Raw genomic sequence first — 27747 nt, forward strand, 5'->3', positions numbered from 1 at the left:
TTATGGACACGCGCGACTGCACATGAGAGGGCACAAGTTACGGTAAAGAATGCTCGTCGCTGGCGGCAACCTCACGCTCAGCTTTGGCCATAGCACATCTAGCGAGCCTAGCAAGCTCGGTGGCGAAATTGTTTAAGAACCTTAGATGAATCATCGGGCCCACAGTCAGCGTCCGGATGGAGATCTTGCCGATCAGATTCGGGACCCCCTGCAGCACATCCGCCAGATCCGCCATGGCAGGATCTCGTGGGTTTCTGAGGATGTTGCGAAAGAGCGTCAGGATGGAAGTGATCGCGTAGAACATGACAACCCTATCGAGATGCGCAGCGTCAGTCAATTGACCTTTCCCCCCATCCCCTTGTGCTTCGCAGCATCACGGCCTGTGTATTAAGCGTGGCGTCGACGGGCATTCCCACGGAGAATTGTAGCGTCGGCCGGATATCCGGAGCCAGGCTCAGGCGCCAATGTTCCAAGGCCTGGTCGAGGCGGCGAATTTGGGCGAAGAACTCCGAATTGGATCTCTGGCACGCGGTCGCGGAGTAGAGAGCCTCGTAAATCTCGGCTTTGAGCGGGGAGAGACGAAGGTCCCAGGCATAGAGAGCGAGCGTGGCATCCGTGATGGCCAACGTCTGCTCGGGGTGCTGCAGATTGGTGTCCTGCAGCTGTGCGTAATGTGTCGGAAGGTCCAGGGAGCAGAACACCCCGGATATCGACGGGGGCTGTCCAGTTGTGAGGCAGAGATCCTGATCAAAGGAGTAGCAGAGCCAGAAAAGGTCGCGCAGATGGCATTCGGGTATGCTCTTGTGATAGATGGTGGGGCCAGGTCTCGCATGCGCGCCCAGCTTGAACACTAGTCGGCTGGCCATGGACACGGAGACCGCCGCACTTTGTAAGTCACCCAGGAAGTAATGGTGCTGCGTCTGATGGTAAGTTAGCCTTTAGTTGAGTTCTCTCGGTTCCAGTCGGAATCAACTTACAAGCATGACAAGCGCCTGAAGACCATCCATGGTCATTTCATTGATGATCGGGACAGTGAAGCTCTGGGACGCTATGGCATACGCCTCGCAGTCCAGTGCATCGCCCAGATCATTCTCCAGGCCAAAGATCGCCACCACCGACAATAAGGCATAGATGCAGGACTTAGCACTGTCGGAACCATAAAAGTGTGGTCCGTACGCGAGATCCAGGGTCTTGGCGAACAGTGACTTGCTGATGACCAGAAACACGAGGCTCTGATATGATGAACAGTATGAAGCAACACTTCGCTCCACCATGGGGCGAGGGGGGAGCTGAGGTACGGCGGAAGAGTCCCGGACAGGACCGACTCTGGCCCACGGAAGCTCCAATGTGCTCAATTTATCCATGTTCACGATCTCCCCGGTGCGAGATTCCACCCATGCCCGGCCCTCATCGGCGCTATCTCGCTTCCCGTTGAGATACATCAACCCCAGATTGACCATTGAAACCTCTGCCCGTGAGCTTTTAGACGATTACCGAACCGAGTGCAGAAAAGAAAAGTCTTACACATACACGTAGAGGAGGAATGCGGCCGCATGGCAAGCGGCTCATCCCAAGAGCCCCTGGCGGCATTCTGGTCCGGGTCCTGGGCTTTTCTGCACAGTACATCAACCATAGATCAGGCTTGGAGTTTCTGTGAGGCGGCGGCGGCTGTTCGATTCATACCTTTTATTTGAGCCCCGGGCCAGTCGGCTATACGTACAGGCAATATTACGGTGCAGGCAATAGTTACATTGGTGGTTGTCAGCCTCACACTTGATCTTGGGGTCGCCATCAGTCGTCAGTATGCGCGCGGCAAGGCCGAAGGGGGAAAGAAAGGGCGTCACCTTTTTTTTGTAGCACGAGTCGCAGGCAACGACCCGATCTGCCGCATTAGATGAAAATAAAATCTTGCTAGATCTCGAAGCAGCGAGAGAAGAGTGTTCCACCATAGCACTAGAGCAAAGCAGTCCCTGAGTTACGATAGCAGGACACGGCAAGGTTGCAGAGAGATTACTTTCTGCAGGGCCGCCCAGCTCGGCGTCAGTCTTCCATAAGGCATGAAATCAATTCCAGTTTGCCGAATATGTAATGTAGCTACGGTGGGCTACTCGTGCCAATTTGCAATATCCCAATTTGCTGATAGTACTGTTTTAGCCTTCCAAGCTGCCTACTTTAAACAACTATAAGTTACATTAGGATTATTAAGGCTATTAGGGTCTTAGGATATCTTAGGCTGAAGGGATTGGTATATCAGGGTTCTTTATTAGGGAATCTTGTATATGATTTTTATATTAGGGTCAGTTAGAAAGAAAGGCGGTCTGTTGAGCGGTAAAGCAATACTTTATAAAAATATTATAAGTTTACTAAGAAAAATGGGGTTATTGTAAGTTAGCACATGTAGGTTAGCATGTATAGCTAGAAAGAAATATCATACGCAAGCGTTAGTGGTGTAGCGGTTAGCATTGTTGCCTTCCAAGCAATAGATCGGGGTTCGACTCCCCGCTGACGCATTCTTCTTTTGCTTTTTCTTTTTGTTTTTGTTCGGGCGGAGAAGCGGATAAATTAACCTTGGCAACTGGCGACACATTTCCAACAGGCAAACAAACTCTATGCTATTCAATCTGCACCTGGAAAAAGAGCATTGAAGTTTCACTTCACTATCCATCAACAACAGCACAACTGAAAAAGCAACAGGTGCCTCATTTACTCTCCGCGTATGCCTCCGGGTAAGCAACCTCCGCCTCGACGGAGACGGAGCGGCCCTGTGGTGTTTCCGCACGCTTTTCCCTGTACGCCTCCGGGTACGCAATGTTCTCTTCAATGGAGTGGGTGGCTACCAGAGCATAATTCATAATTGATGTTAGTACCGAAAGTTTCCCAACTGAACCAGAGCGGGTAGGATGTTTATTACCTTTCCTATCGGAGGTGGGAAGTGCGAGGACTAGGAAGCTCCCAGCCCCCAAGAGGATCATCGCGGACAACGGCTTCATCTTGAGACAGGTGGTTCGGCAAAGAAGGGATATAAGATCTCTGTATGCTGTTTTGCTGCTGAGACCGACGCTCTGGGCTTCTCAGATGAAAGAAGATGATATGTACGGGGATCGGGTTGGAAATGGACGTAAACTTCCTCTCTACTTCTCTTCCTCTATCTGCCCCGGACACTGTGAGGTAGAGACACCGACTTATAGACCTCGATACCGCGCCCAGCCACCGACACCCAGACAGCAAGCCCTGGGACACAAAGGGAAAGAGACGGAAAACTCGGCTGCTCCAAGCCCACCGATTCCGCGCATGCTATGCGTGTGATGTGTAATGTGAAGCATTAGCGGCATGCAAGTGATGAGGATGCACTCGGCTGCACACATGATCTATACTGAGAACGGATTGACTTGCAGCGCAAACACGCTCTTGTCTTTCCCAACCCCAAGCAAAGAAAAACTCATTTGAAGACAAGGGACTGCTACTACGGTGCCATCGCGCGAGATCACCGCCGGATTGAAATTCTCCTCACCTAATCAAAAACAACATGGAGACAGAGTCACAGCCCTTTCTGACGCCCACCGCGACAGATGGGGACCAGCAGCAGCAACAAGGCTGGTGGCCTCAGGTTCAGCATACGTGCAAATCCAGCTTTTCTAAACCAATCGCCCTTTGGATTGGAGTTCCCGTTCTCATAAATGCATTCGTTTTGATATCTCTCGCTTCCTGGGTCGCGCACCGTTCGAGCCCAGCATGTTCATTGACGCGCGGAGAAGGCAAGCTTGGTGGTGGTTGTTTTGACATTGAGACTAATTCAAACTGACCACCATATAGAGCTTCGCGGCCTTCAACGCCACTTTGTTCCTACGAAATTCACCGACTACTCCCAAACAGCATATTTCCAGGATCCCGACTCATTGACCGATGCAGCTTGGGAGGATCTACTTGGGGATATGTTCATCCGAGTTTCAACCGAGGAACTGGACCTGGCAAACCAGACCTCAATCTCGCTGCCTCGAGATGACAAGCACCTTGCCTGGCTTGGAGTATACCACGACCTGCATTGCATTGTACAGCCTCCTTTCCTCCTCCCCTACCCAATCAAAAACCCCCATGATGAGCTCTATTGGCAATCATGTACTTACTTTGGGCTCAAGAACACCCTCCGCCAATGGATTCACCGCGACTATTACCATCCCAATTTAACAGCCGCAGAGCAGAACAAACTCGAATCCCACATTAGTAGGTTCCCATCGCATCATGAACCCCCCACCCCCTTCTCGGTGAAAATGCCGCATGCTGACACTACCGTCCTTTCTGAGAAGGCCATTGCCTGGACATGCTGCGCCAGAGTGTCCAGTGCCACGCCGATGCATATCTGATGACCTTCCGGTGGGCAGAGACCCAGCGGAAACCCGAGTTCAACCCCGCAATGCCTGTGCGAACATGTGTCGATTTCGATCTTCTGCGACGGTAACTGCAGCCTCGGTCGGTGGAGTGGGAAGAGATCCAAGGGTTGGAGAACCCACTGATAGGAAAAGAGATGTGATTTGCTGCTCAGGTCTACCTAAACGTTCGCCTTGTGGACGGAACTCACTACTAGTTTGAATACACAGCCGCACTTGTTTCCGTTTGCCAAATATATTCGCCCAGTATCTAGCCGCTAAGTCATAGTCCAAAGGACTCCCACTGAGCCATCCATTGAGACAGATCCTCCCAGCTTTTGCACTGATGCTCGGTCCCAAATCCCGTCACTCCACCCAGGGTCTCGTTCTTGAGCTCCACGGTCAGGTCGGGCTGGCACATCAACGCCAACCGGAGTAGTTCGAGGCAATGACGGATGTGGTGCGGTGAGAGCATGTGGGGAAGATCATCGTCGTCACTGGTGAGGTTGTTCTGGCCCCTGAATGCTACCATGTCGTACAAACCCGTTGGTCAGGGGAGATCTTTCGTCCTGGAATGCGCTGTTGTATTCAAACACGGAGAGCGTGGTTGCCACTAATGCGTGGGAATAGGTGGCAGTGTATCAGCTGTCTCTTCTTCTTTCACTCAATGAAGGAATAGCAGTCAAGTACTCACAGGGAACCACGGGAGGGGCCTGGTATCTCCCCGCAGCAAAGGCCACTAACAACAGAAGTGCAGCTAGCAGGGAGTACCATAAGAATCGAAGCGTGTTTGCTCTTAATCTTGCGCTGTCGCCAGACTGATGATCGCCGATCAGTCTGTATTTAGGAACTTGCGCCACGGTCATGGAGGTAGGAGCTTCGGGGGGGGGGTTGGAATTGTAGAGAGTGACCCCGATGATTGACTGAAATAACTCCACCTTTATACGCACTGGCATGTCAAACAAGCAATGGAAACAAGCTCAGTTGAATCTTACCTTATCGATCCTTCTTTTGCCGACTGATCCAAAATGCCTAGGCCCCAACACTCTTCGACTCCAATGGCAAGCCTTACTTCCTAACGGGATATTCGTGCAGCTACCTAGCTGTCTGCACCCTTCCCTCTTAACCATTATACTCAATGAATCTTGACTCTAGCGAGGGCTATATGTAGAGAGGTGAGAAGTTTCTGACAACCATGAACGACAACAATTCCAAACCCTTCTGTGTGTGAACTCGTGTCTCTCGCCCCGTGAAAATCCGACCGCGCAGCAATGAGCGCCACCGGGCCAACAGGAGTTGATCTTTCGGCGGATCACGGCCAAAGATTGTAGCTGTGCTAGTTACGACTTGGATCCTGGCCTTTTTGACGGTCTCGCTACGATTCACCGCTCGAACTTTGGTCAAAGCTGGACTGTGGTGGGATGATTGGGTGGTTCTATCGTCGCTGGTCTCTCCACTCTCTCCCCCATCTCCCCCCCATTTTCGCGGCTGATTGTTTTGAGAGCAATATCCTAACCATCGAGTCTAGATTTTCGGGGCCATTGTGTCCCTGCTGCCGGTTGTCTGGAGTTAGTTCCCACCCATGCTGCTTGCTTCGAGAGTCCAGCGACTGATTAATGTACAAACAAATATGCAGACGTTCGACATGGGTTAGGGCTGCATGTCTGGGCTGCGCCTCCCGGCTCAGTCTCAGCCTTCCTCAAATCCTTGGTCATTGCAGAGCTCTTCTATGTGGCCGCCACCGTTACCATCAAGCTTTCCATTCTGCTCTCCTACCGACGAATTTTCCGAATTCCTCAAGTGCAGAAGGCGACCACATTTGTTGCCTGGACCGTGTTTGCCTGGGCTCTAGCTTGTGTAAGGATAGGACAGAGACCGCACCACAAACAACAGACTGTTTCCGCTCTTTTGTTTGCCTTGCTGATCCATAAGCATACCCCGAAATAGGTCCTCATTGTTTGCTTCCAATGCATCTCCTTGCAGGGGTATTGGGACAAGAGCATCCCGGCCAAATGTGGAGTCAACAACCGCGATTACTTTCTGGGAAAGTCCATCCCAGACACGGTCACCGACATTGGGATTCTGATGATCCCAATGAGAGCAATCTGGGAGCTGCACACCACCCTAACGCAGAAGACATTTCTGACCCTGACTTTCTTGATGGGGGGCCTGTGAGTATAACATAAACCCGCGGTTGGCGGCACTAAATGCTGACTGCATGTAAGTTTCATGTGACTCACTCACTATCTAGCGTGATTGTCATCTCCATCATCCGACTCGTCTGCCTCATGAGTGTCGATCTTAGCTCCGAAGACATTACGTGGAATTTCGTCCCGTAACTGATCTGGACCTGCGTAGAGCTGAACATCGGCACCGTTGCCGGTAAGCCTCCCCACCCACTGCCCGCAATCGTCGTACGGACTGACTTTTGAGGGCCACAAAGCTTGTTTGCCTTGCCTGCGGCCCATTTACACATATTTCAGGGAGAAGACGGGGCTATCTGGTAGTCGTCCCAGCGCGGGGTCCTTTCCGAACCCCCAGGGCAAGATTTGTTCTGGCCGCACTCCGTGGCGGCTGTTTTCGGATGATGACGAGTACCGGTATGGAGATCAGGTTCCTATGCAGGCTGGCGGGGGGATCACCGTCCACCATGACTACTTGGTGCAGACAGAAAGCGCCTCACGCAGTGGCGGCGACGTGCCATCCTATTAAGCAATGTGTATGTACTGTAGGTACTGGGCACTATACCGAGCTGCAACTGCTGCACCGCACAAACCCACTAGGAGCAGCAGATCACTAGTAGTTACAATCCAGCCGCGAGAACAGAGCCAGAGCATTAGAGCATGGACACATAATGCAGACTCACTGCCTTAGACGCTGCCGATCATTATGCAGGTTCTCATACGTAGACTAGTCTGTGTTTGTGATGGGCTCGTGCATCATATCCACCGCTTTCCCCCTCTTCGGGTCTATCTCTCCTTGGAAATTCCGGTCCTCAAATATAGCCTACAGCAGAGCTTCAACACCCTCATCAATCTCTCAAGCAAAGGCAATTCTGACATCAAACCCCAAGCCCCCAATCATGGCCTCCTCGACTCCCACCACCTATTTGCTCCCACGCGATCGCTTCGAAGCCACCAGGTATGCGCACCACACACCCGAGACTTTCCTCACCATGCTAACCCCAAACCCTACTTCTTAGGCTCTCCTCCCAGCATCTGCTCTGGCAACTCTACACTGGCTATCTGCTTCACCCCGACATCCCCCTAAAGGAGGGAATGATCATAGCGGACATCGGGACCGGAACTGGGTTAGGATTCCCCTTCCCTCCCTCCCTCTCGCCCTCTCTCCTCCACTTCTTCCGGACCTTTGCTCCCATGCTCATACATACAATCTGAGATCTCCAGCATCTGGGCCCTTGAACTCTCCCCTCACCTGCCCCCCAGCGCCCAAGTCGTGGGCTACGACATCGCAAGCACCCACTTGCCCGCCCCAGAATACTGGCCCGCGAACGTACGCTTCGACCACCTCGACTCGCTCAGCGAGACAATCCCCGAAGACCTAATCGGGCACTTCGACGTAGTGCACCTGCGCATGTGGGCGTTTGTTATCCGGGACAACGACCCCAGCGCGCTGATCCGGCATGCGGAGAGATTGTTGAGTGAGTACTTTGCCTTGCCCCAAGCCCCCAAGCCCACAAACTCCCTTGAGGGTTCTTCGGCAAGCCCCCTCCACCGGTTTACTGACATACCCAACCCCCCGACGCAAAGAGCCAGGGGGCTACCTCCAGTGGGAAGATGCCCGGTTCGGGAGTATCGTCACGCGCGAGGGCGACGAGACCGCGCTGCGGTTCCGGGAGCTGATGCGCCGGAAGTGGACGGTCACCAAGCATAGCTTCCAGTATGTCCTGCACCCCTCGCGGTGGGAGTCTCCAACACGAGGTACAGTAGTACCTGAGCCTAACATCTATCAAACCAGATGGCTCGACGAGCTCGATCAACACGTCAACCGCCGCGCCGGGCTGGAGGTAGTGGATTGTCAGTATAAGCCGTGGGCTCCCAGCCTCATCCCTCTTGTGACGAACACCTTCATGCTTGCGCTGGAGAGTAGCAGTGCGCTGTTGGAAAGGCTGAAGCAGGCGGCGCCTTCGGTACCGAGCCAGGAGGAATGGTTGGATACGTTGGCGGCGTTGTATGAGGAGATCCAGAAGCCGGGTGGGGCGCAGTTCCACTGGTTGCCGGTTAGTGTTTTGGCGAGGAAGAGTGGTTGAGTCCATGTATGTGTATAGTAGCTTTGGATAGCAGATATTAATCCGACATATGAAGACCAGACTGCTTGGTCGAGTGGTGGCGGGCCCTACAAACCTAGGATAAAAGTGTATGTGGACTGCTTCGCCAGAATGGCTAGGCCGAATCTCATTTTGCGCGAGCTAGTTTTCGTTCAAGGGCGGCAAAAAAGCCATATTGCATTACACTTCCTATATATGAGCATACAAGACAAGACTACCAGTTATGCAGTTACTCCCCCCTTAGCATCCGAGGATAGTGAGGCTGACCCGGGTCATCCATCGAGTCGATCAACGCCGCGACTCCCCGGTTCAATCCCACAGCCACCGCTCGAGCACTCCACTCCTCCACCGGAAGCACATCGACATGCGCAGCACCCGTCTCCTTGATCGCAAACTCTTTAAGATTGTCCAACGGAATCACAATATCGCCAACCTGGTGAGTGTAAGAGACACCCGCAGAGGAAGCCTTGGGCTTGTTCCCAAACACGGCTGTTAGAATACTCTTCGTCGCGTTGTGCACCGAGACAAAGTCGAGAGCACCCCGCAGGTTCTTCAGCGAGGGTACAGCGCGGGTCTTGCGCATGTACGCGGCCAAGGCGTTCATCCAGTCGGTCTGCGCGGCGGCGCTTTCGGCATCGGCGCCCTCGCGGATGATGGTTGAGGGGCGGTGGATCCACACATTCACCCCGTGTTGCTTGTTGTACTCCTCAAGGAGACGCTCGCTGGCCCATTTGGCGGCTACGTAGCCGTGAGAGCCGTCAACCGGGGGCGGGTGCGCCGCAACCGAGACCTCGGGGAAGGAGGTGTAGTTGCCAAAGAGGGCCACACCCACGGTAGAGAGGTAATGAATGGGCACCTTGCGAGCAGTGCAGAGGCGGATTAGCTCCTTAGTTGAGCCCATGTTCGCGGCCTTGATCTCGGGGTAGAACTTGAGGTGAGAGGTGTCGGCGCCGTTGTGGATCACAGCATCCGCGCGGCTAAAGATCTGAGCCGCTTGCTGTTCAGAGAGACCGAGACGGGGGTCTTCGAGGTCACCTGGAAAGTACTGAATTCGGCTGTCTTCAACCAGCTCCTTTGACTGTAGGCGCTCGTCAAGACGGCGAGTGGCGAGGCAGACGATTTCCTTGACGGATGGGTCTTGCAGCAAGCGCAGGAGCAGGTGTCGGCCCAGTAGTCCACTAACACCCGTGAGCACAATTGTGCGAGGACGGGCGGCAGGAGCCACGCTGGTGTCAATATTCGCTGCCTGAGGCAATGCGATCTCGGCCTTCCAATCAATACGAATCGGTCCCTTCGATAGGGGTACTGTGGTGGCTTCCAAGCTGGCAGGGGTGCTAGTTCCAGTGTATCCACTGCTGGATTCAGTAGAAGTGGCATCCTGGTTGGAGTCTGCCGAGGAGCTGGTCTCATCATTCGGTGCAACAGCCGGAGCAGGTTGGGAAGCATTGTTCATGGCAGGTGGCTCATCAGCTGGAGACTCTCCGCCTCCAAGTCCAGGAAGCAGCGAAGCTGGGACTTGCGCGGCCACAAGGTCGGCCAGCTCGGCCATAGTATCATTGCCCATAATCTTCAGGACCGGAACGCTGACTTCGAAGTTCTTCAAGAACCACGAACGGATATCGACCGAAATCAAGGAGTCGAGACCAATGTCACGGCTCCTCATTGCCATCAAGTCCTCGTCGGCAGTGTTCATCTGCAACACATTGCGAAGTTGCATGGCAAATCGCCCTGCTCTAGTCAGTATGGAATGTATGGAATCGCGATACGCGGAAACTTACCCTTGACGACAGCAAGCACATCGCTGGTTGACTTGCAGCCAGCAAGCTGATCCTGGACCGAGGTAACAACCTCATTTCCTGCGTCATTCCCGTTCTTCTCAACTCTGTGAACGACAAAGTCGAAGAATGCAGGGTTGGAGTGCCACTTGGGCGCATTCTCCGTGTCGGCAGCAGGAATATCCAAAAGCCCGGTGGTGAGCTCGGCCTCGTCGCCAGAATCCGGACGACCGGCATCGATACCCTCCGCAAAGAGCTGGTGATAATCTTGCTCTGACAGGTGCATCAGCGCCATCTTGGACACAGTCAAGTCAAGAGCCTTGCTGGACTCGCGCTCCATGTAACCTGCACCGATAATAGCACCCACATTCAAAGCAGTAGCTGCGAGACCGCGCTTGCGACGTTGAGCAGCCAGACTGCACATGAAAGTATTCGCCGCCGCATAGTTTGCTTGACCCAGATTACCAATGACACAGTTGATAGACGAGAATAAAATGAAGAAGTCCAGATTGGCGTTCTTGAAGATGCGGTCCAGGTGAATGCTTCCATATACTTTTGGGCGGAACACCTCGCTCATTAGTTCAAATGACATGTTGCGGATCGAGACGTCTCTCAGCACCATGGCTCCGTTCAGGACACCGATGATTTGCGGCATAGTCTCGCAGATAGACTGATGAGCAGCACGCAGAGCAGGCTCGTTTGTCACATCGCAGCGTACAATAGATACAATGACACCATTGCGCTTATGAGCCTTGATCCAGTCGGGGGAGATATTGGGGTTACGGCTAGTCAAGACAAGGTATCTCGCGCCTCGTTCAATCATCCAGTCGGCCAGAGAGACACCAAGAGCGCCCGACAAGCCACACAGCCAGTAGGTCTTGTCGCCCTTGAAGAACGAAACCGAGTCCAACCGGCTGACGTGGACAGGATAGGTCTTGGAAAGAGTCCAGTCGATGATTGTGGTCGGCTCTTCAGGGCTTGGCTCGTTCAGAAGATCATCAATAGAAACAGTCCGAGACACCGCTTGTGAAATCTTTCCAGCCTCGGTCTGCACGCTGACCAGAGCACGCTGTAGGAATTGGCCCAGGAATGGCGCAGACGAAAGACTGCTCTCCCAGCCAATCGACGAATACAAGGTTGCCCTGGACTCCTTCCTGCAGTGTGAAGGAAGGCTGGACATGATGTTTGACTCGATCTCGGAGTGCTCGCTAGATAAGCCGACAAAGCTAGCCGTGTCTAGAGGTAGGATATCAGACACCTCGGACTGGGTCAGATAAGGCTCAAGCTTGGTCCAAGAGACAGGAACATTCTCCTGCGTCGAGTCCGCTACGAAGAAGGCGCGGACATTCTTGCTTGCCGCTTGGCTAGCAATGGTACGTGCCAGAAGCTCAGTGGAGTTGTGCACAACAACCGTATCCCCATCAATGAGAGGGTCAACCACAGCCATGGCGACGAGACGAGCAGCCAGTACAGTCAGAAGGTCGGCATCGGCTAGCGTCGAAACGGGCAGCGGAACTGCCGAAGCTTTGGGCACATGAATGACCGACAAGAGAGATGGCACAAGAGCCAGGAATCGTGCCTGACTCTCGGGCTCGGTTCCCATAACAAGGAACTGATGACCATGCGGCGTGCGAAGGGCCGACAGCACGGCATGGCTGATCTCAAGGCTGATTTGAGACTTGGTATCAGCAGGGCTAGCCCAACGTGACAGCTCCGTCAATTTCCATCCCTCCGTCTCCTTGTGCAGGGCTGCAGGGGCTTTGTAAATGTCAGCCTCCTTGGTAATCGGGCGGCGAGCTGAATTGTAGCGGTCATTGCGGGCCTTGATGTGTCGGAGACGGGGCACGAGCTCCTCGCCCTCAGCATTGACAACGATCTCCGGTTCCAATGGCCACGGAAGATGCTTGCCCGACGAGGCAGAGGCATCGAAGCGTAGAATTTTCTCGACCAGGCTTCCGGGCTTGAACGAGTTCAGATCTGCGATATCAATGTTCTGGAATTGCAGAGCAGGGGCTTCGAACACCGCAGTACGAGCAAAGCCGACCGTCATGTTAGACCACGGGTCCTCGTTAAGCCGACCACTGGTGACCCAGAGAAGCTTGATGGGAGCAGAGAAGAGCGTTTTGAAAGCGAGCCACTCATCGGGTGTCATATCTTCGAAGACAGGCTTGTCCAGCTCCGACAAGCTGACGACTGTGGTATCAGCATCGATCAGATCGAAGTCTATTTCCGTCAACTTGTTAAAGGAGTGGAGCTCGTGGGAGGTATTTTTGAGAATACTCTGGACAGGCCGGATCAGAGATTGAGTCTTCGGTGTGCTTCCCCCAATAACGACGAGCTTCTTGATAGGGTACTCAACTGCAGCCGAACCTTGCAGGACTTCAGGTTTGACAGGCTCGCGCAGGAAGCTAACCTGGTCATCCACAGCTTGAGCAGCAAACACAGTCATACCAAGGATATCCTGGAATGACTGGGGTGCTGTTGCATCAATACCAGAGAACCCACTACTCCGAAGGAGTCTCTCCCACTCGGAGTAAGAGACGAATGGCGACAGAGGGCGGCCGGTATCTGCACCAAGCCACCAACCCGGCAGGGATCCAAAGATAAATCCGGCACTGCCGTACGGTTGGCCATTGTTTGTACCTTCTCCGACGATCAGAAAACCGCCCGGCTTGAGCAGCTTACGGATGTTGCGCATGGTGAGCTCAAGATCAGGGGTGGCGTGGATGACGAGGAAAGCGACAACCACGTCACAGGTTCCCTCAGCGTAGCCCTGAGCAACGGGATCCTGACCACAATCAAAGGTCTTGAAGACCATACGATCCTTGTGAGCAGAGAATGTCTCCGCAGCACCTTCGAAGAAACCACTGGACACGTCTGTGAAAGTATAGGACAAGAATCTCGAGTCAAGGTTCTGGAGGATTCTTGTTGTAGCACCTCCGGTACCAGCACCAACTTCCAGGATGTTGAGATGAGGATAGCGCTCTGCTAGTTGGGCGATGATCTTGCCAATCCAGAAACCAGCCTCCCGCGAGCCAAAAGCACCCTGATAGTAGTTGTCGAGGATGTTGCTGACGCGCATCTCCTCCAGCATGTTGGTTTCACCTCGGAAGACACGCGGCATCTGTTGCCCAACCAAGTGCATCATGCGGTAATCGATGAGGTCCGAAAATTGTTCTGTGGCCGCACGGAGGTCTTCCAAGGAGTCTTTTAACCATTCCTTCTTGGCTACCTTGTGCTCTCCATTCCGGATCAGGCTAACAATGTGGCGAGCATACTGAAGGTAATGGCTGTGAGGGCTATCCTTACTCCTCAGCGGAGAGTCGCCGGGCACCTCTGCATCCAGTTTCTTGAGGTAGTAGGTCGAGATACGCTCCAATCCCTCCAAGATCTCCGAATGATGTTTTGTCACAGTGGTATCCGACGCGGCCAACTCGCCATCGAGGCTGTTTTTGACCCACTGGTACTTGGAGAAGACCTTGCGATCGTCCTTAGCGGTCAAAGCACCCAGGGGCACCAATTCAACGCGCTGCATCTGAATTGCTGCACAATTGGAGTCATTGGTGTAGATACTGACATCACCCGAGAATCCAGCGGACTTTGTGGAGCCCAGAGTCGAGTCAACAGTGATGTCAGTCATGGACTTGCACAGAGCGGGATTGACACGGATGCTGCTCATGCTGGTAGGTAGATGCATGTTCAGAAGCTGGTCATCATCGGGGTAGCTGTACGCAAGAATAAGAGACTGGATGCCACCGTCCAACTCAGCAGGATGCACCAGCAAGGGCGGTCCGAACGTATCGCGCGATACTGATTTCACAGCACACACACTCGTTCCCAGCTTCCGCCTAAGCGTGTGCAGAGACTTGAACGGTCCTTCGAAGCCGTATCCCAGCGTAGCCAACAGATTGTAGAAACGCTCATTGTCTACTGTGATCATGTGAGCTGGCTTGGTAGCTCGACGAGGAAGAGTGGTCTCCAAGGACTTCCCGAAGATGATATGGAGATCCGCTTCAGCTACCAGGGCGAGATCCTCCTCTCCGAGGCTCGCGGAGTAAGTGAATTTGGCTTGAACGTGGTTATCGCTTAATTGGCGAACGTCAGACAGCGAAGTCTGCACCTCGATACCAGCGTCGTCTTGGCTGAAGGTCAAGGCCTGGTGGATGACAAAATTCTTCAGCTCGAAGATACGAACATCGCGCTCTCCTGCAAGGACCCGCGCACCCTCGAACGCCGTACAGATGTATCCTGCCGCAGGAAAGACTGTCTGATTTTGAACCTGGTGACCTGAAACCCAGTCGATCTCGCTGGCACGGAGCAGGTGTCCCCAGCTCAAATGGTGAGCTGCGCTCTCCGGCTTCATGGTCCCCAACAACTGGTTGAATTGCTGGAGTTGAGAACGGTGCTTCTTTGATGCTCGCGACTCATGACGGTAAGAGGCCTCATGGTTCCACTTATAACTTGGAAGGCTCTTGACCACGTGGAGGGTGGACTGGTCGTCATTCACCGCAAGATCAAATCCAGTCAAGTCGAGGTTCTGCCCCCCGAGATGGCACCATAGAGATCCGAGACTCGAAGCCAGGCTGACCGCAGCATCCGATCCTCGGTTGAGCACACCATAGTATGGAATGCTCTTGCCTAGGACTTCCTGGATGGTTTGCGATGCGGGTCCCTTCAAAGCCGGATGAGGGCCGACTTCGATTGCAGCCTGGTATTCGCCTCCTTCAAGAGCAAGCTTGAGAGCTTGATAGAAATGCACAGACCGAGCGACACTTGCGCCCCAGTATTCGTCACTGAGGTTCATGTCTGCTGTAACCTCGCGGCCATACACACTCGAGATCCAGAGACAGTTGTTCGATGTTGGCTCGATGGCGCGGACACCTGCCGACTTGACCAAGGCGACATAATCGGCAAGACGTCGCGATACGTGGTTGGAGTGGTAGGCTCGGTCGACACGAAGCTTGCGGTTGAATTTGTTCTCATCGTCCAAGATCGTTTTGACCTCGTCAATGGCATCCTCGTCACCCGAGATGGTCACACTAGAGGATGAGTTGACAGCGGCAACACAGAGGCGACCGGCGAAGAGCTCGTCTTCTACCAGAGCCTGCGCATCTTCTGGAGACATACCAGCCGCCAGCATAGCTCCTTTAATGTGAGGCCCGTTGGGACTTTCCATCTTCGAAGCAAATCGACCACGGAAGTACGCCACACACATAGCGTCTCGCGCGCTCAGGTGACCGGCCGCGTATGCTGCAGCCATTTCACCCGAGGAGTGAGCAACGATGGCATCGAAATGAACGCCTGCGAGCTTCAGCAGATCCACCAACACGATCTGAACAACGGTGGAGAGGAATGAGAAAGCACCCGTCAAAACCCGCGAGGTATTAGCGGCCGCGCGAAGCTCCTTCTCGAGTGAGAAGTCAGGGCGAATCTCCTCGGGAAGTTGCTCAATGTGAGCTTGCAGGTCCTGGACAATCTTCCGAGCTGTGGCGGACTTCTCAATCAGCTCAGCGCCCATACGAGCGTACTGCGCTCCTTGGCCAGTGAAAATGCCGAGAACCTTTGGCTTCTTGCCTCCCGAGGGAGCCGGGAGTCTCACGCCCAGATCTTCAGCCTTGGTTGCTTCCAATTCACCCCGAATCTTTGCCACCAAGTCATCGGCCGATGCAGCAGCAAATGAAATGCGGTAAGGGAACTCAGACCGACGTTGCTGCAGGGTGTATGCCAGGTCGCGCAGATTGAGGGATGGGTTTTCTTGGATGTAATCAGCGTACGCGGAGAGGCTTGCACGCAGCGATTGACGGGTGAGGGCGGAGAACACAAAGGGGGTAAATTGATTCTGGATCCCATCCTCAATCAGCTGAGGGCGCTCGTAGCTCTCCAGAATAGCATGGGCATTGGCACCGCCGAAGCCGAAACTGTTCACACTGGCTCGTCGTGGCTGACCAGGGACGACTTGAGGCCATTGCTTGGCCGTTGAGGGTATTTCCAGGTTTGCAGTGAAAGGAGCCACTCGGTCGCTGAGGTTGTTCAACAGCATATTAGGTGGTACAGTCGAATGCTGAAGAGCTAGCGACGCCTTGAGCAGGGCAGCCAGGCCTGCAGTACCTTCGGTATGTCCAAGGATGGTCTTGATCGAGCCCACATAGAGACGGTCATCCGTGGCTTTGGTGCCAAAGTCCTTACCATAAAAGGCCCTCGAGATGGCTTCGGCCTCGATCGGATCTCCTGCAGGCGTACCTGTCCCATGTGCTTCGAAGAATTGAGGCCGGTCGGACGCCTTCTCCAAATCCAGGCCCGCTTTGGCATAGGTCGCACGGATCAAGGCCTGCTGGGCAGCAGCGCTGGGCATAGTGATACCGGTGGTGGCTCCGTCCTGGTTAAAACCAGTCTCGCGAATTATGCACTCAATGTCATCTCCATCCTCAATCGCGGCACTAAGAGTCTTCAGAACGCACGCAGCAACACCATCTCCCCGGGCGTAGCCGTTGGCATCCTTGTCCCACATCTTACTGCGGCCTGTCATTTAGGTCAGCCCACCCATTCTGGAAGCTAAGGTTCTTAGTACTGACCGTCGGGAGACAGCATCTTCAGCTTGCTTTCCATAATGTAATTCTCTGGACCCAGCAGTAGATTAGATCCACAAGCCAGAGCGATCCGTGACTCCCCAGCTCGGAGCGACTGCACGGCCAGGTGGACCGCCACCAGACTGGAGGAACAGGCGGTATCCAAGGTCATCGATGGCCCGTGCCAGTCAAAGAAGTACGAGACACGGTTCGACAGAATGCTCCGTCCAATGCCGGTGGCAGCGTAGACTGGAGCAGTTTTTGCTATTACAAGCCTCCTGTGTCAGTAGACTCATATCCCGAGCAAAGTCGAAAGCATGACTTACGATCACGTAGCAAGCTGGCCTCGTAATCACCACACATGAGTCCAACATAGACACCCGTGTCACTGCCCCTGAGGGCATCTATTGTCAGCCCGGCCGACTCGAGACCCTCGTAGACAGTTTCCATCAAAAGACGTTGTTGAGGGTCGATGGCCTTCGCCTCCACCGGCTTGATCCCGAAGAACTCGGTGTCGAAAGCGGTGACATCCTCGTCTAGCACGTAGGAATGTCGAACATTGCTGTGACCATGGTACGCTGGGTCAGGGTGATAGTAGTTCTCGGCATTGAAGCGACTGTTGGGGATCACGCTGCGAACATCGCGAGGGTTGCGAAGGAGACTCCACAGCTTCGAGGGCGACGATGCTCCGCCAGAGAAGCGACAGGCACTGCCCACGATGGCAATGGGCTCGTTCTGGTGAGTGGTTATAGCCATTGTGAATAGCGGAAGGGCGGAGGTGAAGCAGCGGCTGATCTCTTGAGTGATTGAGGCGCGTTGTGGGTGTTGTGGGTGTTGAACAGACACTTGGTTTATTCTCCTCCACCCAAGTCAAGCGGCTTCTGGCATCCTTTAAACTGTCCCTTCTCTCACCAAAGCCATTTGCACCAACTGAATGTCCTCACCCCATAGATCCTGCCGAAGTGTATTGATCGGAGAACCTGGAGCACGGTGCACTTGGGATCGACGTGCATTATCGCAGGCAAGAAGCATCCGAGGCTTATTACGCCGAAGAGGTAAGGAATCCCCGCAGATCTCCACACAAGGTGAAGTCCAATTGCCAATGATAGTCAAGCGACTCGTACTGTGCTTCGGTAATTTTGCTGGGCCCGCTTGGTCTTATCCGGCATTTAAAAGGGTCAAAAGAGTGGCGGTGGACCCTCTGATGGTGATCCACGCGGAGTTACTCTGCGACCTCGTCAGTCGGTGATCGACATCTAAAGAAATAGGAGAATTATCCCGATCGCTTGCCACATTTGCAATGCTTGCATCGGGAATAAGCTATGATGAACAATGATCGACCAGTAGTCCCTGCAAGTAACTCAGTCTCTTTAGTCTATTGATGTGGCTCGTGCCTTTTCCTTCGGACTGTCACTATGCCCGGCCTCCACTACGCGCGAGTATACCAACGAGTGCAGTATTTTCGGCCATCATAGGTGCCCTAGGCGCCGTAAGCAATACTTCATATTTGCCGTCTCGGAATGAGAACGACTGATCGCATGGTAGATGCATAAGTGGCATGACATGGCTCGGCCAAAATGTCGAGGTATCGCCTCGGTCGCACAGGTGGTGAACAAGCCCCTAGTAACTATATCGAAATCGAGTATCTTGTATGTCGGTGACATCTTCACCGGCTTGGTAGGTGATCCCCGGGGAAATATTCGGGGTCTGGTCTCGTTTACAATTTTCCGACCGACAGATGTACCAGTACAGACTCAGTGCCACGATGAGCAGGCACCAGGTGACAATGGCCGTCACGACCCCCTCAAAAAAACGCGGTGCAGCACTGGGCTTCCAGAGTTGAGGAGCTGCAATACACCCGGTACAGTATCCAATGAAGAACAAGGCGTTGACCATGGGACGCTTGGTGTTGCCTTTGACGTTTGAGGCGCTAAGGCTCAGCACGACAGCTAGGATGTTGGGTAGACATGAAGCCTGCAATCACTCAGTCCTAGAGTCCACACTACTATTGCAGATTATGAAGAAAGAAGATGGCGATGATGTCTTACCAGCCACGACGAGGCGATTAAACCCCAGCCAGCAGTGAGTGGCAGCTTGAGGAGGAGGATGTTTCCGACCAAGGGAGGGATAGTCATCATCATCAGAACCAAGCACCGATGATTAGGGAGAAGGTAGCACCCTGCAAGGCTGATCCATATCGCCAGGATCTGTACGGCTCCAGAGGGGGCCGTATACAGCATTGTCTGGAGACTGGTGTAGTTCAGGTTCTTGATAATGAGGGAAGCAAACTAAACCTGTCAGCGACGGTGGGACGACCCCTTTGGAAACAAGACCTCACTGTCATCACTGGGGCCTGCATGGTGACCAAGACCCCAAAAATGAACATGAACCACGCCCGGATATCTCCCAATGTCTCCTTAATTTGTGCAACTGAGAACTGAGTTAGATCGCCGGCGTCCCGATCAAGCGTCATCCTTGCTTCAAGAACCTCCTTTTCACGCGGGGTGAGGAACCATGCTCTCTTGGGCGAAACAGGAACAATAAGCATAAAGAGACCGCCAATGCCACATGTTATGGCTCCGCAGATGAGGAACAAAGTCCTCCAGGGTGCGAGATTGCCGGGATGCGATCGTCCGATTCCGTACATGAGCAGACAGCCAAGTACCTGAGCCAAGCCATCCATCGTGATCCAAATCCTAGAGTAAGAGATTAGACTTCATCTGAACCGCAGGATGGCTCATTTTGCCTCACCCAACCCGCAAAGCATGTTCATTCTTTCTATACCAGATACTGGTCAGAGTGACGAATGCTGGGGCGACTGCTCCTTCACTCACTCCGAGGAGAAATCGTACGGCGGCAAAGTCAGCAAAAGACTGGGTGGCTGCCAGGCACATGCAGATCCCTCCCCATATGATACTAAGCCAGAAGAAAGGTTAGAGAAGCTTCCCCGAAGTGATTGAGGCTCCACATACATGGTGACTCCAACAAATCGCGTCAAGGGCAGGCGACTCATCAGATAAATGAAGGGATATTCCGCCACCAGCTGTCCTTGAAGCCTGTCAGCGGGATGCGTTTGGTGATTATCTTCGCGTTGAAAGTCATACCAAGGTAGAAAATCGAGGAGCACCAGGAGTACTGGGACCCCTGCAAGGAGAGGTCATCGAGAAGGCCGAAGACCGAGGCATAACTCAAGCTCTGCTTGTCGAGAACTGTGATAGTGATGGTGATGATGATGGTGAGTAGAAGGAGGAGGACGAGGACGAGGATGAAGTGAAGAGGGAAGAAGTGAAGGGGAGAAGAAAGAAAAAGAAAGGGAAAAAGAAAAAGGCAACTGGCGGGGATGACCAACACTGAAAGAAGAAGACCCAACACAACATCGGCAAGATATACCGGTCGAGTTTCCTCACCACCTGCTTTTCCTCCTCTTTCGAATATATCACTCGATGACGGCTACCATAGTTGGCCTCTTTCTCCTGAGGTATCTGCACCATTTCCCAATCTCTCGATTAACCAACTACTGCCTGAGAATGACTTCTGCTGATTTGTGACTGCTCCCACTCTAGGATGACTGACGAGACGACGATGAAGATGAATAGTACGCGACGTGAAGTTCTCCTTCATCAAGCTGATGCCAGCTGTCACCGAGTCCCCATTTATGCGTATGATAAGCCCACCGCGATATGCAAGGGATGGATCGCCGCCAAGAATCCAATACTTGCTGGACCAACGCGCCGAACGCGTCTCCCATCAATACTGGGCCAAGTCGAAAAATGGTGGTGGCACATTAGTGGAACGAGTGAAACAAAAGAAAGAGCTTATATACCAATCATGCTTTGAATATGTACAGTCCAGCCGATTGCAGCCTACTGCTGCGTATGCACCACCACCTCGGTGGTTTTCAAGATGCCAAGCTCCGTGCGATGCAGCCGCTGTTCATCCTCCTCGCGATTGCCACTGTGCGCGCTGTTCGAGTCTCCATCGGAACTTCCCTCCACCGTGATATTGTACATCGAATGGGGCGCTCGGGGCACCATCGACTTGAGCGTGACGTCGGCACTGCGTTGGCCATAATGTTCGGGGTAGTAATTGCCGTATGCATTGCGTCGTCCGCTGGTTAGGTTGCGCGTGCTGTCCAAGAGCGATTTGACCAAGGTCTTGAGACTAGGTAAGCATGCTGCGATGACAGCGACATTCAATTCCACGCTGTTTCCTGTTGTCAGTCTCAAGCCTCAGACGGTCACCGAATGGCTTCGACATACCAGTTCCACACCATGAACGTATCATTCCTGCATATTGTGTGAGCTAAAAGGCCCCCCAGTATACTCCAAGACCGTCACTTACCGGTACACATCCGTCTCCTTGAGCACTTTGATCTGAGCGACAATTTTGATGACTCCAGCAACACAGGCCCTAAATTCAACCCAGATCAGTTCGATTCCCGCGTACGAAGAGCTTAGTCACGTACAAATATCCCAAGCTCAGCACCCCAATCAGCGACGCCTTGGTCCGTAGGTTGACCTGGATCTTGATAAACATCGGCACCGGTAGTGTGGCGAAAATGACATCCGTCACGAGGTTGGTAACTGGAATGCGATCGGTGTGAGCCTCTGCGAATAGGAAAGACGATTGACGTGACACGGGGGAAAACGCACTGCTGTTCCACAGTCCGATAGCCGTGAAAGTACCAGAATCGAAACAGCGCGCATTGGCCCTCAGACTATAATCCCAGGCCGCAGCCACAGGGATACACTCAAGGATCAGGGTCAAGGCGCAGGCAATAGTAAAGGCGATTAGGAAGACTATGATGATGAGAAGCAGGTTCAGGACTCAGGCGTGAGAGGCCGACGAACCAATCGATCCAACCAAGGCTTTTCGCAACCAACTCTGCGCGAATCGTCGCAAGAAGACCGCCAGGGAGATCTTGACCAAGCTAAGGCCAACCATGACAATGATGGAATGGAAATAAACCACTTTGGCCAGGTACCCAAGATCCTCGTCGGAAATATCTTTGTTGTATCGACCGACTCCATGCTGGGTTTCAACCACGAAGCAAACGAGTACTCCCACAGCGCAAAGCTTGGATGGGGGTATACTGATTAGAACATGTCGATCTTCTCCATCACGAAGCATGCAGGTCAAACCAGAGTCCACTTACCCACGCCCCGAGTATATTGTACTCCTCCGCATTGAACTTCCGCAGCACCAGTCCGCGCACATAGCACCGTAGCAGCACGATCAGCGTGGACAGACCCGACAAAGTCCCAACCACTGCCAAGATGGTCGGGGCGTGGGAGGAGCCGGCCCCAGTTCGCGGCCAGAGGGGAACCGCCGTCATATCGGCGAAGAAGAAGTCACTGAACACAGTGACAGCAAGCCATGAACAGCGATGTTGAGTTGATACATGGAGAGAGGAATCCTAGGACGAGTGGTCCTTTTTTTCTTCCTGCCTGTGCAGTCTTCCACAGGAATCACAAGGGACGGTCGACCGTCTACGAGGCGCAGCCAAGAACGACTTCTGCACGATCCCGGCCTGAATTTCCGATCCTTCTCCGATCCCACATTCCGTGAAATGTTACGTCTTCGGAAGTTCCATCCACTTGGGGAACCAGGCCGGGAGGTCTGGAGCAGGATAGAAGGTGGGTGGCACTCGAGAACTAAGCGAGTCAATTAGCCTCGGCTGTCCGGCCGATGGGCTCGAAAGGTCTGAAGAGCCCCCTCAAATCTCCTCTTTGGCCAGGCTAGCAGGGATAATGCAGACTCTAGTGTCACTTTCTCATCTATTTTGCTCACGCCAGGCTCCAGAAGCCCCGGACGCCGGTAATTATTGCTTCGCGTGGCGCTGCAGGGGCAACGTGGCAGGCATCCTTCATGCACCCTCTAGCGTTCAGCAATCCCACAACAGCGTGGTCGACCAGAGACATCATCTAGATAGAATCTGGACCCCATGCAAGACATACACTTGGTGTTTGGGGTAGACAACGAGACGATCCGGACGATCACGGGAGGGTTCGACCGTGGGAGGGAGGGAAGATCGAACTCACAGGCCAGCAATCGCACATTTCCCTGAATCTGGCACTCCACCGGACTCCATTTCGGACTCCATTTCGTGTTCCTCTTTTCTTCCGGCCGGAGTCAGGTTCTCAAATCGGGGAAGACGGATGACAGCGGCTAAGAGCGTAGTGCGGCCGACGAAGTGGTGCTAACGGACCCACTAATAAGCACTAACATAGATTAAAAGATATTAATTGTCAATTCTCGACCACCGGCGCCATCGCCTTCCCGCGCTCAAGGAACAATTGAGTGCTCATCCAGTCAGGGGTGTCCCTGGCTCCCAACCGGGGTGGGAGGCAATTTGTCGACTCAGAACGCGGGCGGCGCAGGGACCCCTGTCCACGCTTGGCCACGTTCAGCCCGCCCTCGAGATAATTGATTTGCCACCACTATGACAGGTCAAACGTTGAATCCGGGGGAATAGATCATTGCACGATCTCTCTTCAGTCGATACCATCTTGAACAAACAGACGAGGTCTCGAGTTGTAGAGACGAGCAGATGGTAACCGTCACCGAGGATACCGGCTGCTCTCGGAAACGAAAAGACCCTTAGCGAACAAAGCAAGCCCCCCCCACTATCGGTTCGAATTCCGGCTAGAACTGTCTAAAATTGCATTGTATGGCAGGAACCATGCGTACTCCGGTATGCTTCGCACTTTAGTTGCCGACGGTGCAGCGACTAAGAGGTTGTCGTCCCAACTGGTGCCATTTGGGGGGTTTCTCTTAGGGCTATTCGCCCGGTTCCGACCTCCAGACGACCACATGGGCTGATTAGCTTCTTTTTCCCACGAGGCAGCAGCCTTTCCTTGGTCTTCTTGTCTTATCAGGGGCAAAGACGGAGGTCCCAGGGACAGGACTATATAGAGGTAGTGAGCGACCAACTTTTCTGTAACTCTGTCAGCCCGCTCAGTTCATTCTCGTCCGGTGACTGCTGTTATCATGAAGTTCTCCCTCCTGTCCACTGCGGCTGTGGCTGCTTTGGCTGCTTCGCCCGCCGCTGCCATCCTCGGCACCCCCGATGCCGTGGATAAGCTCTCCAGCAAAGCTTTGGCCACTAAGTTGGCCTATGAGGCCGCTCATGGCTCCAACTCAACCTGCAACATCAAGAATGCGGCAGTCCGTCGTGAGTGGTACGTCTCGCCTTCCCGCGCTAAGCTGGGGAGAGTTCGCCAAACTCATTCACATGAAACACCAGGTCCTCTTTGGCACCCGCGGATCGGAAGAAGTACACCGATGCGGTGCTGTGCTTGATGAGCAAGCCCCCCAAGTCCGATCCCAGCTTCGCCCCTGGTGCCCGGAACCGGTTCGATGATTTCGTCGCGGTGCACATCAACCAGACCTTGTGGATTCATGGCACGGTAAGGCGCCCTGCTTCCCCCAAATTAATTCTCTCCCAGCTGATTGGATGTAGGGTAACTTCCTCACCTGGCACCGGCTGTTCACCTGGGCCTATGAGACCGCTCTGCGCGACGAGTGTGGCTACGATGGTTACCAGCCCTACTGGGCCTGGAACAAATACGTGAACAACCCGATCAACTCGCCTCTCTTCGATGGCACCGAGTACAGTATGTCCGGTAACGGCGACTATGTTGCTCACAACGGCACCCCGGCCACTGCCTACACCACTCTTCCCCCGGGTGTGGGCGGCGGCTGTGTCACCAACGGTCCTTTCGCCAAGTAAGCCTTACCCTGACCTTCCCTAGCTCTCTCCCTCAATTCGTCCAGTTCTAACGAACTACACTCTAGCATGACCGTCAACCTCGGTCCCGTCGACCCCACCCTGCAGATCCCCGGCCTGGTGGCCCAGAACGGCACCGGCCTGGACTACAACCCGCGCTGTCTGCGCCGCGACATCTCGCCGGTCGCCGCGCAGGGCTGGACCAAGACTAGCGACGTTATGGACCTGATCCAGAACTGCGACGACATCTCGTGCTTCGAGTGGACCATGCAAGGGTTCTTCGAGGAAGGGTTCTTGGGCGTGCACACGGCCGGCCACTTCACCATCGGCGGTGACCCTGGAGGTGTATGTACCCTTCGCCAGTTCTCTTCCATTTCACAATCCTCACTGACAACCCCAACACACAGGACCTCTACGCCTCCCCCGGTGACCCGGCCTTCTACGTCCATCACGGCATGATCGACCGCGTCTTCTGGATCTGGCAGAACCTCAACCCGGCCAACCGCACCTACGTGGTCAAGGGCCCCGACTTCCTCGACGGGCTCATCCCCGGCCCCAACACCACCATCCACGACACCCTCTGGATGGGCAACCTCACCGCCTCCCGCGAGATCTATGATATCTTGGACACGACGGCGGGAACTCCCTTGTGTTATATCTATTTGTAAAATTAGAACGTTGTGCTGCTCGTGTCTGTGGCATGGGCAGCGGCATGATAGAAATTCATAGATTATTTTGTTTCAAGTTTACTTTGCTTCTATGACTGTGGGCGGATGGCTTTGCGGGTCAGCCACAGGATCAGCCACAGCAGCCACGGAGGACGTTGCGAGGCGAAAGCGGTAGACCGTGGCAGAATCGGCGGGCCGGGGTATTTGCCGAGGTCATTTTACCTGCTTGCCGAAAGACCATTCAAGACACAGAAGGTCCGCGAAGGAGTGCAACAGAAGAGCTGAGGTACTAAGGCATTGAGGACAATGCTCTGTGAGCTAAAATTCTACAAGTGCACCTTGGCCTGGAGCTTGCCACAGCCACGCAGCAACACTCTTTCTTCCCCTCATTTATGGTCAGACTGTCGCCCCCTTAGCATTGTGGATCGCGATGGTTAGTTCACTGTAACTCAATGGACGAACCCAACTCTATGAGAAAGGAAATCTATTTTCATGCTAATGACATCAATCCGTGGTATATATGTACAATCCTCAACCGTACAGCTTCTTGATCTCGGCCACCACCGCGTCGGTGACCTCCTTGGTGTTGGCCTTGCCGCCCAGATCGGCGGTCAGCACGCCGGCCTCGCACACGTTCTCGACGGCGGTCAGCAGCTTCTTGGAGGCATCCGCCTCGCCGAGCCACTCGAGCATCTCGGCGGCGGTCCAGAAGGTGGCGACGGGGTTGGCGATGCCCTTGCCGGTGATGTCGAAGGCCGAGCCGTGGATGGGCTCGAACATGGAGGGGTTCTGGCGGGTGGGGTCGAGGTTGGAGGTGGGGGCGATGCCGATGGAGCCCGCGAGCGCGGCGGCCAGGTCGGATAGGATATCGGCGTGCTGTTTGTCCCGTTAGTTTGGTCTTGTCGGAAGGGAGGGGGGAGAAAGGCTCAACTCACCAGGTTGGTGGCGACGATGGTGTCGATGGTCTCAGGCTTGAGCACCATGCGGGTGGTCATGGCGTCGACCAGCATCTTGTCGACGGTGACATCGGGGAAGTCCTTGGCGACGGCCTTGGCGACCTCATCCCAGAGGACCATGCCGTTGCGCTGGGCGTTGCTCTTGGTGACCACAGTCAGGAGCTTGCGGGGACGCTTCTGGGCGACCTCGAAGGCGAAGCGCATGATGCGCTCGACACCGACGCGGGAGAAGATGGCCGTCTCCGTGGCGACCTCCCAGGGCTTGCCCGTGTGGGAGCGACCGCCCTGACCGGCGTACTCGCCCTCGCTGTTCTCGCGGATGATGACCCAGTCGAGGTCACCGGTCTTGCAGTTGCGGAGCGGGGACTGGGTACCGCGGAAGACCTTGGTGGGGCGGACGTTGGCGTATTGCTGGAAGGGCTGGCAGATGGCCAGGCGGAGACCCCAGAGGGAGATGTGGTCGGGGACGTCTGTTCAGTAATGGAAGATTAGATAACTTTCCATATGCGGGGAGGTAGGGCAAATCAACATACCAGGAGCGCCGACGGCACCGAAAAGAATGGCGTCGTGCTTCTTGAGGGAGTCGAGACCGCCATCGGGGATGTACTTTCCGGTCCTCTTGTAGGTCTCGGAGCTCCAGTCGTAGTTGGTGAACTCAAGCTTGAAGGTCTTGAGGGTATCGGCCAAGGCGTTCAGCGCAGTGATACCAGCCTCGACGACCTCGGGGCCAATACCATCGGCGGGGATGGAGGCGATGCTGTAGGACTTTTGGAGAGACATGGTGACTGTGTGCGAAGGTGGTGTGAGATCGAGGAGAGGAGAGAAGAAGTCGGTACCAGCGCGTCGATCGAGGTTTATATCGTATCTCCAGCCCCCGCGTGTCGCCCCTCACCGAAGGAAGGATTCCCCTCCATGATCTCAGATGGGTGGAGGGCCGGACTTGCACTCCTCCGCGTCTCGGAGCAAGACATCTCCGGCACCACACAGATGGTCGGGACGGGTTTGCATCTGGACAATGATGACGATCGATGCAGCCCTGTGGGGTGATGGAATGGTGCGGTGGATAACGTGCGAGAGTTTGAGAGGCAGGTTTGTGTGGATGCGATTGACGGATTGATTGTTGGCTGCGAAGGGGAGCGGATTGACCCTGTTTACGGAAGACCGTGGGAAGACTACGAGGATTGCAGAGGATGCAAACACCCCGCTGACTGGAGTTTGTGCGCGGCATTTTCTTAAGCTTGAGGTAAATAATGACTACTAGGTAGTTACCTAGTACCTTACCAGTATCGTCATTATGTGCAAATCGAATAGATTTACAGTTCATTCTGTCGGAGCCAGTAAGGAAACAAAAAAACAGGATAGTGCTTGCGGGGAGCCCAACTCAGAGCCCACCGTGTCAAA

General features: G+C 54.1%; 11 protein-coding genes and 1 non-coding gene across 12 annotated transcripts; 5 read left to right on the forward strand and 7 right to left on the reverse strand.

The window, feature by feature from the left end:
• Positions 1-37: 37 nt before the first annotated feature.
• On the reverse strand, positions 38-1460 carry BO95DRAFT_468072 (fungal specific transcription factor domain-containing protein; the record flags this gene model as incomplete). Its single annotated transcript, XM_025589339.1, has 3 exons — positions 38-311; positions 343-920; positions 978-1460. 3 exons carry the CDS (start codon positions 1458-1460, stop codon positions 38-40), a joined length of 1335 nt encoding a protein of 444 aa, XP_025437733.1.
• Positions 1461-2438: 978 nt separating this feature from the next.
• Positions 2439-2510, forward strand: BO95DRAFT_t277. Its single transcript has one exon. It is a non-coding gene; the product is annotated as a tRNA-Gly (tRNA).
• Positions 2511-2699: 189 nt separating this feature from the next.
• On the reverse strand, positions 2700-2990 carry BO95DRAFT_468073 (uncharacterized protein; the record flags this gene model as incomplete). Its single annotated transcript, XM_025589340.1, has 2 exons — positions 2700-2833; positions 2912-2990. The coding sequence occupies 2 exons, from the start codon at positions 2988-2990 to the stop codon at positions 2700-2702; spliced, it is 213 nt and encodes a 70-aa protein (XP_025437734.1).
• A 536-nt stretch (positions 2991-3526) lies between these two features.
• On the forward strand, positions 3527-4361 carry BO95DRAFT_507265 (uncharacterized protein; the record flags this gene model as incomplete). The annotated part of the gene is made up of 2 exons (XM_025591242.1): positions 3527-3767; positions 3814-4361. 2 exons carry the CDS (start codon positions 3527-3529, stop codon positions 4359-4361), a joined length of 789 nt encoding a protein of 262 aa, XP_025437735.1.
• Positions 4362-4647: 286 nt separating this feature from the next.
• BO95DRAFT_436004 (uncharacterized protein) lies at positions 4648-5230 on the reverse strand (the record flags this gene model as incomplete). Its single annotated transcript, XM_025585208.1, has 3 exons — positions 4648-4882; positions 4908-4977; positions 5059-5230. The coding sequence occupies 3 exons, from the start codon at positions 5228-5230 to the stop codon at positions 4648-4650; spliced, it is 477 nt and encodes a 158-aa protein (XP_025437736.1).
• A 449-nt stretch (positions 5231-5679) lies between these two features.
• On the forward strand, positions 5680-6539 carry BO95DRAFT_373777 (uncharacterized protein; the record flags this gene model as incomplete). The annotated part of the gene is made up of 4 exons (XM_025583074.1): positions 5680-5811; positions 5893-5932; positions 6001-6221; positions 6312-6539. Coding segments are annotated over 4 exons (621 nt in total), but the record flags the coding sequence as incomplete, so codon positions are not given.
• A 907-nt stretch (positions 6540-7446) lies between these two features.
• On the forward strand, positions 7447-8634 carry BO95DRAFT_468075 (class I SAM-dependent methyltransferase; the record flags this gene model as incomplete). The annotated part of the gene is made up of 5 exons (XM_025589341.1): positions 7447-7505; positions 7567-7674; positions 7772-8025; positions 8141-8264; positions 8343-8634. 5 exons carry the CDS (start codon positions 7447-7449, stop codon positions 8632-8634), a joined length of 837 nt encoding a protein of 278 aa, XP_025437738.1.
• Positions 8635-8881: 247 nt separating this feature from the next.
• On the reverse strand, positions 8882-17749 carry BO95DRAFT_518141 (putative polyketide synthase; the record flags this gene model as incomplete). Its single annotated transcript, XM_025591951.1, has 4 exons — positions 8882-10380; positions 10431-16946; positions 17000-17257; positions 17320-17749. 4 exons carry the CDS (start codon positions 17747-17749, stop codon positions 8882-8884), a joined length of 8703 nt encoding a protein of 2900 aa, XP_025437739.1.
• Positions 17750-18596: 847 nt separating this feature from the next.
• On the reverse strand, positions 18597-20484 carry BO95DRAFT_507280 (pantothenate transporter; the record flags this gene model as incomplete). The annotated part of the gene is made up of 7 exons (XM_025591243.1): positions 18597-18967; positions 19042-19281; positions 19332-19689; positions 19745-19909; positions 19966-20041; positions 20098-20202; positions 20343-20484. 7 exons carry the CDS (start codon positions 20482-20484, stop codon positions 18614-18616), a joined length of 1440 nt encoding a protein of 479 aa, XP_025437740.1. The 3' UTR covers positions 18597-18613.
• A 372-nt stretch (positions 20485-20856) lies between these two features.
• BO95DRAFT_476709 (oxidoreductase) lies at positions 20857-22328 on the reverse strand (the record flags this gene model as incomplete). Its single annotated transcript, XM_025589943.1, has 7 exons — positions 20857-21196; positions 21253-21279; positions 21335-21403; positions 21459-21576; positions 21646-21792; positions 21844-22069; positions 22149-22328. The coding sequence occupies 7 exons, from the start codon at positions 22326-22328 to the stop codon at positions 20857-20859; spliced, it is 1107 nt and encodes a 368-aa protein (XP_025437741.1).
• Positions 22329-23830: 1502 nt separating this feature from the next.
• Positions 23831-25407, forward strand: BO95DRAFT_275994 (tyrosinase family protein). Its single transcript, XM_025581615.1, has 5 exons — positions 23831-24174; positions 24240-24402; positions 24456-24721; positions 24791-25067; positions 25130-25407. The coding sequence occupies exons 1-5, from the start codon at positions 23984-23986 to the stop codon at positions 25388-25390; spliced, it is 1158 nt and encodes a 385-aa protein (XP_025437742.1). The 5' UTR covers positions 23831-23983; the 3' UTR covers positions 25391-25407.
• Positions 25408-25851: 444 nt separating this feature from the next.
• On the reverse strand, positions 25852-27471 carry BO95DRAFT_485664 (putative tartrate dehydrogenase). Its single transcript, XM_025590414.1, has 3 exons — positions 26880-27471; positions 26326-26816; positions 25852-26266 (listed from the first exon to the last, which is right to left on the reverse strand). The coding sequence occupies exons 1-3, from the start codon at positions 27124-27126 to the stop codon at positions 25922-25924; spliced, it is 1083 nt and encodes a 360-aa protein (XP_025437743.1). The 5' UTR covers positions 27127-27471; the 3' UTR covers positions 25852-25921.
• Positions 27472-27747: the final 276 nt, after the last annotated feature.

Source organism: Aspergillus brunneoviolaceus (genome assembly GCF_003184695.1).
Source record: "Aspergillus brunneoviolaceus CBS 621.78 unplaced genomic scaffold BO95scaffold_83, whole genome shotgun sequence".
Classification (NCBI taxonomy): Eukaryota; Fungi; Ascomycota; class Eurotiomycetes; order Eurotiales; family Aspergillaceae; genus Aspergillus; species Aspergillus brunneoviolaceus.

Coding starts and splice junctions, on each gene's coding strand:
- BO95DRAFT_275994 (XM_025581615.1), top strand. CDS start 23,984: ATGAAGTTCTCCCTCCTGTCCACTGCGGCTGTGGCTGCTTTGGCTGCT. Junction 24,175..24,239: donor GCGGCAGTCCGTCGTGAGTG/GTACGTCTCGCC, acceptor ATGAAACACCAG/GTCCTCTTTGGCACCCGCGG. Junction 24,722..24,790: donor ACCAACGGTCCTTTCGCCAA/GTAAGCCTTACC, acceptor ACTACACTCTAG/CATGACCGTCAACCTCGGTC.
- BO95DRAFT_485664 (XM_025590414.1), bottom strand. CDS start 27,126: ATGTCTCTCCAAAAGTCCTACAGCATCGCCTCCATCCCCGCCGATGGT. Junction 26,817..26,879: donor CGGTGCCGTCGGCGCTCCTG/GTATGTTGATTT, acceptor ATTACTGAACAG/ACGTCCCCGACCACATCTCC. Junction 26,267..26,325: donor CCATCGTCGCCACCAACCTG/GTGAGTTGAGCC, acceptor CGGGACAAACAG/CACGCCGATATCCTATCCGA.